The sequence below is a fragment of the Haliaeetus leucocephalus genome, unplaced genomic scaffold, assembly GCF_000737465.1.
Source record: "Haliaeetus leucocephalus isolate CR32 unplaced genomic scaffold, Haliaeetus_leucocephalus-4.0 Scaffold741, whole genome shotgun sequence".
Taxonomy (NCBI): domain Eukaryota; kingdom Metazoa; phylum Chordata; class Aves; order Accipitriformes; family Accipitridae; genus Haliaeetus; species Haliaeetus leucocephalus.
The window spans coordinates 3,073,052-3,084,404 of NW_010973177.1; the positions used below are offsets into that span (position 1 = coordinate 3,073,052).

At 55.2% G+C, this 11,353-nt stretch overlaps 1 protein-coding gene across 2 annotated transcripts in view; it reads right to left on the reverse strand.

Moving 5' to 3' along the window:
• Positions 1 to 4,943: 4,943 nt before the first annotated feature.
• Positions 4,944 to 11,353, reverse strand: part of MAVS (mitochondrial antiviral signaling protein) — a 6,607-nt gene continuing 197 nt past the window's right edge. Inside the window, exons 2-7 of one of the 2 annotated variants that reach the window (XM_010580759.1) lie at positions 10,636 to 10,765; positions 10,343 to 10,517; positions 9,714 to 9,943; positions 8,701 to 9,286; positions 7,662 to 7,816; positions 4,944 to 7,138 (exon numbers count right to left, since the gene is read on the reverse strand). In XM_010580759.1, coding sequence (XP_010579061.1) covers positions 6,452 to 7,138; positions 7,662 to 7,816; positions 8,701 to 9,286; positions 9,714 to 9,943; positions 10,343 to 10,517; positions 10,636 to 10,752 — 1,950 coding nt within the window. In that variant the 5' untranslated portion in view covers positions 10,753 to 10,765 and the 3' untranslated portion in view covers positions 4,944 to 6,451. Of the gene's footprint in view, positions 7,139 to 7,661; positions 7,817 to 8,700; positions 9,287 to 9,713; positions 9,944 to 10,342; positions 10,518 to 10,635; positions 11,348 to 11,353 lie in introns of those variants that run through there. The other variant, XM_010580758.1, reaches the window with a different exon arrangement.

Below are 11,353 nucleotides of genomic sequence, written 5' to 3' on the forward strand. Positions count from 1 at the left end.
GCCCGCGCCGCGCGCGCGCCCCCGGCCCCCCCATCCCCTCGGGGTGGGGAGGGATAGGCCGTGAGGCGGTCCCCAATCCGCGCCCTCCGCCGTACGGAGCGACAGGCGGCTTCGCCAATGGGAGAGAGGTATTGGACGGCCGCGGATAGTGACAAGGGCGGCTACCCAATCGAATGCGCGGGTACGGACGGGGCGGGGACGAAGGCGCCGGCGGGGGCGGGTAGATATGCGACAGCGTTGGCCTATGGGTTTCCCTCGGAAAGAGAATGACACGGCGGCTGTCCAATGATGTGAGGAGTCCGTCTGGTCGGGGCGGGGGAAGGCAGGCTGATTGACAGGCCGGGTAACTATGGCAACGCGGGAAGGGGCCGAAGGGAAGACCGCAGTAGGCCCGCTTGGGCTGGGCCGCGCCTCGCCGCGCCGCGCCGGGGGGTGGGTTGGACGCTGCTTTGCATACGATTTGCATATGCAGATAGCGAGGCCCCCTCATTCCCTCACTGTGGGGCGGCTCTGCGGCCCCCAGGCCCCCCACCGTATCGGGTCTGCGCCCCACGGCCTCCCCCACGGCCCTCCCTCGGTGGCTGTGCCAGGTCGGCCTGGGGCCATTGAGGCCTGGGGCCTAAACCTCCTAAACTCGCCCTCCTCCTTCATTTGCCGTCTCTGGGAAGCTCAAGACTGCCGCCGCCGATGCTGCCTGTGAGGACGCTCTGTCCCAAAGGCGTGCTTGAAGGCGGCGTCTTCGGAGGCTGCCTCTCCGGGCCACATTACGGGCACGAATATGAAGTGAAACAAAATTGGATGTTTCTGAGCTCGACACGTCCTGGAGGACAACTAGTAGGGCTACAGCCTTGTTGGGGAGAGCTAAGGTTTCCCTCCTACAGAGAAAGAGACAAACAGCAGAAAGAAGTCCCGCTCCCCTTCATGAGGCCTCAGAGATGAGGCTGGACCCAAACTCCCTCTTCCAGGGAGGGCAGATCAAAACACTTGAGTTCTCCAAAGATCTTGCAAGCATAGTAGAAAGGATGGACACAACAAAATGGGCACCAAGACAGGAGGTTTAGGAGGAGAGACAATGAAACGAGGGTCAAGGCTTCAGCATACATTCAGGCCCAATCCTGGGCTTCCCTATATGTCACAATGTAATTTAAGTGCTGATACATCTTATTCTCTGAACTCTGACCCTACCTTTATCAATGCTGAGCTAACAACTGCAGCAGTAGCCATCCAGGCAGCAGAAAAATTGAGGCGACCTTAAAGAGGGGTGCAAGCAACGATCAACAGGATGACATCCAAGAAGAAAAACTGACTCCCAGATTATATCATGCTGTAACAGTTCCCGTTGTAACAAGACAGAGGTTCCTAGGTGGAATGTTAATTGATGTCTAACATACCTAGAGCATGGCCAAGCATGTAACTGCAGCCCAGTGACCCATGGTGCTCTTCACCTGCACCGCGTTAATCTCAGCTCACCGCAATCCTCAGGCATTAATTCGATACCAAAGGGATAAGTGACCGACATTGAAAAAAGGTGTCATAATTTCACTAAGAATTTGCTGAATTCTGGTTGCTGTGGTGAAAACAGGGCAAAGGGATTGGTCAGATTTAAAATTATACAGACTAATATCCTGTTGGGCAAGTGCAGAAAGCATACAAATGGTGTTGGTGCTGATACAAGATGAAGCATAACCTCTTTGAAGAAAAATAACCTTTCTTCATAAAAGCATTGCCTTCATTTTGTTAAAAAACAAACTCGCTGAGCTTCGCTGCCTGAAGTTCAGAGTATTGTCAATACCAAGCCCTGAATGCGTTTCATATACCTGGGTCGTAAGTCAAGAGCTCTAGCTGGGAAAGCAGAAAGCGAGGAGAGCTAGTGGGATGTCTCAGCTGTGAATACACAGCAGAGCCCTTGGGAGCCTCTTCTTTAAAAGGCAGAGCGCATGTAATGCTACTGAAAAGGGCTGTTTCCTTCATGCTGCTCAAAAGCTTCCTGCCTGTCCCCAAAAGGCGTACGCTGCAGGCCGGCTCACCCCTAGGGCTCCCTTGCCAGCACCGGGTGAGCTGGAGCCAGGCACAGCGGCAGGTTTGGTGACGTTGGTATCTCTTTTCTGCAGGTCAGGCCAAGCCCAAAGCTGCTCAGCAGACGGGGTGCAGTACCTGGGCAGCAACCACTGCTGCTGACTGCATGCCAGAGCTGATCCCAGCGGGGCAAAGGTGGCCCAGCTCCTTTTTCTGTGCAGGATCCCAGGATCTGACTGAACCAGACAATCTAGGAGAATCTGGATCATCAAGAAGTGTGAGCATTGTGCTGGGCTTGGTGCATACTGTCCACCTCAGCAAACATCTGCTCATGGTGCGCACGTGGTTACATCCAGTCCCTTCCCTCCCAGCCTGCCACCGCTCAGCCACAGCTGTCTATAGCCCTATTGCTCCCAAACACTCTTCTAGCTCGAAACATTTTGCAGCTCAGACCTTTGCTTAAAAGCCTTTGGTGCGTTTCTCTTTCCAGAACTTGGTCAAGTTCCTCTTTGGCAACCACAACATCCTGAGGACACGACTTCTGCAGCTCAGCTATATGCTGCATTGAGAAACACCCTCCCCGACTTTGTCTTGAACCTGCCCTCTGGGCTTTCTATGACCTGCCATGGTAGGCATCCTCTAGACCAGGACCTGTGCTCGCTCCGAAACAAGGTCTGGAAACTGTCCCCAAATCTTGTCCCCCTCTTCCTGATACAGACTGATGGCCTCAGTCTCACTGTGTCACTGTGCCAGTAGTGCCCTTCAAAGCATTTCCTCTAGCAATGGTTTCATAAACCTCCTGCTCAAGACCCTGGCACAGATCCAGATGTCACTGTAAGCAAGAGAGAGGGGTTTATCTGCCCCTTTCACCAGAGGACCGCAGATTCGGTGGTTCTTGGCACTGTCTGAACCTACCCCCAAACCCTGGGAGGTCACCTCTAGTCTCTGGGATGCTGGAACAGGAGGTGTCACCCCGACATGCTCAGCATGCTACTCCTAAAATCGAAGCAAGGGTCTTACAAGAACTGGCTGCCCAGGGGCAGGCCAAGGAGGAGGAAGAGGCGAGGAAGCCGAATTTCTGGCAGACGCTCCTCAATACGCAGGCAAGCGTTCTCCAAGAAATCCAAATGCAGCTCCACAGCAAGGGAAACCATCCAACTCCCACGGATAGAGTTTGCTTGGAATTGTATATGGCAAAAGTTCTACAAACAGCCTTTTCTAAAAGCACCTGTCTTCTTAAATAGGAAAACCAAGGGGCATGAACTGCTGCAAGCCTCCCCAGAAAAGCAGAGGAGGGCTGTTTGTATTCTTCTTTGCAGCCTCCACTCCCTAAGCAGGTAAGTTAGGTGATTTAATTCTCCAGCCAACTTCTGTGGGAAAACTTTCCTTGTTCCACAGAGGCTTCAAAAGCTGAGATGCATCCCCCTCATCTTACAAACACACATGGCAACCTCATAAGTTGAGTGTGAAGTGGCAAACAATTTTATTATACAGTTAGTAAAAGGCTTTTTTTCTTTTTTTAAAATATGTGCAGGGACACAGTTCCCTCCTGCAGGTTCACCTGCTGATTATGCTTTTAAAGGGCTACATTACAACTGTGAAAATACCGGCACTTCACAGCAGAAAACTGAACATATGCTTTTATCGAGTCTGAAGTGGTGATAAACCAGCTGTTTCATAAGAGCAGTCTGATGTGAAAAGGCAAAGCGTACAAGCCATCGCTAAAAAGGAGTGGGAAAATATGTGAAGGATTTTGCAGGTGGTAAAGCAACAGAGAAGAGGGCCTTGGTACGGATGCTGCTGGTTTGGGATCTCACGGACATCCTCTGAATCACGCAAAAAGCGCGTGGAGAAGGCACGTGCCCCCTCTCATTAATGAATTTTGGGATGGATCCCACAGTGTGGTTATGCAGGCTCACGTACTCTGCTTTACGATACGTATTCTGCTTTATTTTGGTGCAATATTCAGTAGTAAACACGAGCCTTTTAACAAGGTGAAAGGATTTAGGGACATTTCCTTACCCACTGCAAATAAAGAGCAATTCTTAGTGCTCAAAACTGCAACTTTCACAGGGAGGTGACAGGTCTCTACAAAGCCCTCACTGACAAAATTACGAAAGCTGAGGAAAAAAACCATCTTACTGGGGACTGCTGAATCCCGGGTTCTCTTCCCTGCCTGCGGGAGATTTTGGACAAGTCACCACGTTATCTTCAAATGGGGTCAAGAGAAGTCAAGTGTATTTAAAAGCACTGTCCCTTCCTCTGACAGATAAAGCGCTGGGCACTGAGCAAGCAATGAACACCTCAAGTTCACCTAGAGAGCAGCCCTGTCAGATCAAAACCAACACCTCACTATTGCACATATTTATTGTCCTTATCGTTTAAGGGAGGCACTTCTTGTATTTTTGGGCAAAGGGAAAGCGTTAGGAGGGAGGAGCAGCCGTTCGCCCTGTCGCAGGGCTGACGGATCCTTCCCAGCGCAGGCCAAGCTCTGGGCATGATGGCTGCACTTTGCAGCCAGGCACCAGGGCCCTCGTCTCCCTCCTGCTCCCCTGCCAGCAGGAAGGTCATATTTTGTGAAGCTGTGCCAAACGGCAGGAATCCAGGAGGAATAAGTTACTGCCCACAATAAAGCAGGGAAGAAGCAACAGCCTGGATTAAGAGTGCAGCCCAGCCACCAGCACCAGGCCGCTGCAACAGTTTAAAGCCCACGGCATCCTTGTGGGCTTGCCGGATTCAAACCATGCCAGCCCATGGCACAAACCTTCTGCTGTGCAAATCCACCAGCAGATCACCAAATGTTTTGCCCAGTCCTGCCTCCTGCCACAGCTCCCCTGTTGCCCCCCAACAAATCACGGGAGGGCAGGAACACCTGAAAGTCTGCACTGGCATCTTTAGGGCTTAAAGAAAAAAGAATCCTCTAGCTGCAAGAACTGTTTAACTACAAAAAAAAGTAGTTTTGTTACTTTGGTACCCCTGTGCTTTTGGGAGGGAGTAGATGAGATGGCGAACAACCTGCAGCCGCAGCAACAGAAGAAGTGGGCAGCACAGTTGGTGATCACTGAACTCCGCCTTGAGCTAGAAATGCGTACCAACAGCGACTGAGCAGGGCTGCTTCTGCTCCCAAAAAGCTGCCCTGGGCAGGGAGGAGCTGGGGATATTTATTTGGGTTTGAGGATTTTATCTTAGAAGACTTGCAGCCCAATCCCCTCGCATTCCGAGCTGATCCCTGGGGATAGCAGGGAAATTACAGACTGCAATTTTAAATGGGACCTTCAAGATAACCCAGAGCATGTCAACCACCGCATGTGGCCTCCCTGCAGCGTGCAGAGTCAATCCTATTTGTGTCCCAGCCTGGACGCAAGTTTCCTATATTCCTATCCCATAGCACCAGGTATCGGGAAAAGCGAGAACTACATCCACTCTCCTAGCCAGGCTCTAAAAATTCAGCCTGAAGATCAAAGACGCTCAACAATCCTGTGTGGGACCAAGTCCGCTTAATGCTAGCATTGTGTGAAATGTTCCTCTTAAAGCATAATCCCACTTTCCCTGGCTGGAGGGGGGTGAAATGAGGTTGATCCTTGAGAAAGCTGGTTAGATGCGGCTCTTTCCTGACCCTCAGCTTCATCTCCAGGGTGTCAGTGCTGCATGAAGTGACCCCAGAGCCCATCCCTGACCCTCAGGAGCAAGGGAGGATGCTCCAAAGCAAAGCACCGAAGCGGGACAACAGCTCCTGGGAGAGGGGACAGCTTGGACATGGTCTGGCCTGGCGCATTCTCATCATGGGAGTCTCTCTTGTCACGAATGAGCAGAAGGCAGTGTGACTTACTGCACTGGGGTCCTGCCTGCGCACCCAGCACTGGCAGAAAGGAGCAGCAGAGATGAGCAAAGGTCCCAGCAGCAGAGCCAGGGACACCAAGTAAGGCAAATTCAACATGAGGCACCTGGTGAAGGCTGCTGCACAGACCCTCTGGTATGTTTTGAAGCTGAGATAAGGAGCCTTTACAGGATGTCTGCAAAATCTGTCCTCACTGCACTGTCCAGAGGGACCAGGGTGGGGGTCACCTTTTGGACCACCAGGACATGTTTCCCTGGGGCCTCCTGGGACCAAACAAGGAAGATGTGGAGGATTGCCAAGAGGACTTTCTTTTTTGACTCAAGGGATCACTCCCTGAATGAGACCTTCTCTATGGGTGTAAAAGGAGAAAGCTACAGACAAGAAGATGGCTGGGAAACGGAGGGGGAACAGACCCAAACCCAACAGCATCATGCAACCAAGGCCTCTTCCAGCAAAACCTTCCAGAAAGGGATTTAACAACGCCCCTACTGTGCCCCCCCACTGCTCTTTAGGCTTCAAACGCCTTGGCCAAATTCCTGCTAGGAAGAGGAATCGCCCAGGCTGAGTGACGGTCATGGCATCCCATCCACTCCAGCGCTATTTCTGCAATCGAGCGTACACCAGAAACGCCACAGCTGAAATCACAGCGATGCCCACAGCTGGAACGATGTATAGTAGGGATGGTCCGTTGCTGTCCCCTGGGGAGACTTTGGCCTGAGATGAGCTGGTCACAGTGTCATGGCCCCTGCTCGAGTCAAAAACTTGAGAATTTCCAAGGGGACCAGCTCCATCTTGGAGGTCGTTGTCTGCCCTGAGCTGGGCACAGGGGTAATGGTCCACACGGACCTCGTGGGTGCCCAGGGAGGTGCTGTCCCAGCTCGGAGGCAGACGGGAGTCTCTGCTTGCTCCAGCTGCCTCATCTCCCCCAGGGTCTTCATGAGCCACTGGAGCCGGGCATCCCAAGGAGACTCTGGAGAGCACTTCTCCTGAACTCGAGCTATCTGTGCTCACCATGAGTGGGTCGCTGCTGAAGGTGAGCCTATTGGACGACCCGGAATAGGGGCCGCTGGGCCCCTGAGAGCTTTGGCATCTGCCGGCCGCCTCTGGGCTCTCCTCAGCCTTGGAGAGGAGGATGCCTGGCTTGCTGAGCTCCACATCACTCTCCACGTTGCTGCAAGGTGCCCAGATGTTCGTGGCAGAGCTCACCCGGGATGCTGTCCTCCCAGATGTGCCTTCAAAGCCTCCCGCAACAGTTGGGAGAGGGTCTGCCGAGGTCGGGAGCACCTTTGGGAGACAACGAGAGGGGCTGGGTGCTACGGGGAGCACCCATTTGGCCTGGTCTCGGGCACCCACGTCACACGATAAGCCCACTTCTGTGCTAACCACCACATCTCCAGCCACTAACAGCGAGGCTGGGTCACAGGTAACTCCCAGGGCTGGGAGAGGGAGTGGGGCAGGGAGGTATTGGGGCTCCAGGGAGCCTTTGGGATTCGGGGGGAATATGGGAAGAAAGGAGGGGGAGACAAACAGTGAGGAGAGGGATGGAAGCAGGCACCTGGAAGCCAGGAGACTGACTAGCAAGTCAAGGAGAGGAAATAAGGAGTCAAAGCCCAAAAAACCTTGGTTCCCTTCTCCCATGCTCCAAAATATAGCATCCGGATGGGGACACGAACATAGGGGGAAAAAAGCCCTGAATAAACTCGCCACCAGCTCAAAAAATCTTACACTGCAGCACAAAATCTCTCAACCAGGGGGAGTTCGCAAGGACCTGAATGAAATGCAAATGGCAACGGGAAAGGTCACCTACTTTCTCCTTCGTCAGCACGGAGGGGGTGCTGCTGGCTGTCTCCCCAGTGGGCAGTTTCCTCTCTTGCACAGGAGGCTTCAGGGAGGTGTCCCAGGATGGGGCAGCATCTCTGGATGCAGGGGTAGTGATTGCGGTGGCTGTTTCCATCTGAGTGTCTGCCAGGGAGAAAAGAAAATGTATTGCATTAATCAGGAGACCTAAAAGGTGAGTTTTGCTCTTCCCCAAGGATGCTGCAACAGGATACTCCCACTTCCACGGCAGGTTGTGCGCCTGCGTTTACAGGTTTTCATCTTTTTCCTCACAAATCCGTGTTAATTTGCACAGCAGCGGCGACTGCAGCCTGGGGCAAGTCCAGGACACGGGCGAGGGATCCGAGCCACAGCACAGCCCAGAGCTGAGGAGGTCGGACTGAGGAGGTTGGACTACGTGCTGCCTGTATGGCCCTGGCTCTGCTGTGGCACATGAGCTCTCCTGGCAGGTAAACCAGACGGCACCAGCCAAGCCAGCACCCCCAATCTGTTCCTCCCTTCGAGAGCAGGGTGACCCCAAGGTTGCTGAAATGGGGATGCAGAGGCATTTAACTGGGTCATTTTACATCGGAAATGAAGCAAGTGCCTCTGCCAAGTACCGGTCAGGACGTTGTGCCAAAATACAGCGAGCAACAACTACTGGAGGGAAAACCAGGGGAAAACAAGCAGCCAGGCTGGATTTCTGCACAACCCAACCTCGCCCCCTGCCTGGAGGTCACTGCGGCCCAGGAGATGGGTGAAGACAGCAGAGAGCTGTTCTCTACACCTCTATGAGTGCTCATGGGTCACAAAGGCAGACACAACCTTGGGGTGTCCTGTACCAACAGCTACAGCTACCACCGTTCTTTGGGAGGGTCCCCATGGCCTCCCGGCAGGGCTGTATCCCATGCCCGCACCTTCTCTGCCACTCTCCATCCTCAGCATCAAGCAGGACAGGCGTCCGGCAGCACCTTCAACCCTGTTCCCTGTTGGCACAGTGGCTACACAAAATTGCCAGGAAGGAAACCTACCTCCATCTCCTCTGTCCTCTCGCAGCTTCCCGACCCGCTTCTGCTCTGCATCGAACTGCTGCTGTATGAGGAGGGGGCTGCGCACATCCACAAAGCTGCCCGGGGGCTCGCTGTGCTCAGAGCCAGGCACAACCTGTTTTTTTGGTAGTGAATCTGGGGGCTGTGGCCCCCCACTGTGAGCAGTCTCCTCCAGCCTCGGGGGTGACTCAGTGGAGACATAGAAGTCCTCTTCGGGCTCGTTCCTGGGCTGCTTGGGGCTGCGAGCAGAGCCCGTATCCCTCGGCGGAAGAGACCTGCCCAGACCCAAGCCCGGCGCGCCGCGGTGCAGGTGGTTGGCGTTCCCAAAACACCCGTTGTCCACACACACCGGGTGCTGCTGGCGGCTCAGCCAGTCCCGGCCCCGCTCAGGGGGGGCAGTCGATGGCACGGCCACACTGCCTGCCCTGGGGGTCCCCGCTGCCACCTGCGTGACCTCAATGGGGCGCGGGAAATGCCCCTCTCCACTGTGCCCATCGCTCGCTCCATCATGGACCGCGGTCCCAAGAGGAGGCGGCTGGAGACTCTCTTGCTCCAGGTTTTTGGGGAGCTGGAAAGAAATGACCTGTGTTAAATTGCTGTGCCAGGATGACGGGGTCTGGGACCACCGGGGTGCCTCAAACCCTTACCCAGTGACCTACACAAGCCTGGTGATGAGGGGGTCTCTCCTCAGCACCCACCGCACAGCTCGCAGGTTTGCACGGGGTCAGGGGCTGTGGAGGAGAGCCCGAACTAACAGAGTGGACCCTGCACTCCCATCCACGGAGGGGAAGCAGGAGAGAGGAGAAGTTATAGGGCCGTATATAGGCTATCAGATGCCAGACACGGCAAGCACACAGCAGAGATCAGCAGTCAGAGGCTGCGTGGGGTGTCCATGAATGAGCCTGGCCCTACCATGGGCTCCCCACACCCCACAGCACCAACACTCCGGTCCAAAAGGGACCTTTGTGTCCCCATCTGATGCGTGCCCTGCTCACCGATTCCTGCACCGGGGCCCTGGCATCCAGGTCCGTGCTCGTGGTGGTGGCAGCACTGGGCAGAAGCAGACGGCTGCCAGCAGGCAGGTCTTGGTGTGGCTGGTCAGTCAACGGGGCGCCTGGAGCAGGGTTCGGCCCCGGGGATGGCGTCTGGGCACTGATGGAAGAGACATTGGGACGGGGATCGCTGGCCGCAGGAGGGAAGAAGGCGACGGCAGGAGCCGGGGAACCTGGAGGAGCCAAGGCAGTTCATGAGCAGGGACGTTGGGGGAAAAGCCGAGGAGGCAGAGGACGAGCACAGGGCCGAGGCAGCCCCTCACGTGCCCCTGCTCTGTCCCCACATTGCCCAAGCCCACAGCACCCCTTCATTTATCTTTCCATCTCCACTCCAGGTGAGAAACCTAGCCCACCACCAACCCAAGCACCTTCGAACGAGGAACCCGCCTTCCTCAGGCACATCACCAGGATGAAGGACATCTCTGGGGACACCCCAAGGACACCCCCAGACCCCCTGGGAAGCCAAGGCAGGGAGAGAGGCCAGCTGCTTGGTGGACACCAGGAGACGTGGTTCGGGTCCCCATCTCCACCAGACCCCCTGGGCAGCACCCAGGGATGACGAGGCTACATACGGCCCTGCCAGCTGTCATATACACGCTGCAGCTCGTCGGCCAGGTGCCCCGCGTTGTTCTGGCGCAATGCGTCGATGAGATCCGGCACCCAGCCTTGCCGGCACTTCAGGTGCTGGTAAAACTTATAGACGGTCGCCTGGCTCCCCCGCATTTCCTCCCGGGTGTGAAGTTCATCCTAAATAAAACGTATGGCATCTAAGAGAGGGTCTGGCTTAGAGGTAAGGCAGCTGTACGTTGCCTGAGCTCTAAGCTGGGGAAGGAGCCCAGCAGGACTTGGGAAAGCAGGGAATTACTCTGTCGGCATCGGTCAGGCAGCTCAGAGAATCGGCCAGCGACGCCACACGGATGTTCCTGAAATTCTTGAGGTTTTTCAAAATGTAGTCGTACACTTTGTCTTCGGCAAAACCCATCCTGCCTCAGCCCCTGCCAAGAAAGAGAGAGAGATTGAACGTGAGTGGAGGGCTGCTGGTAACGCTTGGCTTTTCTATAGGAACCTGGGCTTCTCCATAGGGGCCTGGGCTATTCTATAGGAGGCTGGGCTTCTCCATAGGGGCCTAGGCTATTCTATAGGGGCCTAGGCTATTCTATAGGGGCCTGGTCTTCTCCATAGGGGCCTGGTCTTCTCCATAGGGGCCTGGGCTTCTCCATGGGAGCCAGGCCCCTCGGCACTGACGCTCAACCTCGCCGCAGCAATCGGTGCAGGGGGAAATCCTGGGTGGAAAACAAGCAAAGAAAAAACACTCAGGTTAAAGTCCCACTCTCGGCCTTGCTTTCACAAGCCTAATTCCCGTCTGCCGTTGCCCGGCCCGTGTTTATTCCCGTCCGCTTTGCGGCCGGGTGGATCCCAGCCCCGGGGGTTTTCCGTCACGGCGCAGGGTCACGCCGGGCGAAGTAGGCCGAGGCGGGGAGCCTGCTTTAGGCCCTGGGAGACGCGGCTTCTCGCCGATGGAAAAGGATAGCGGAGGGAAAGAGAAGAAAAGCTCCTTCCCCCGGGATAACGGCGGCCCGGGA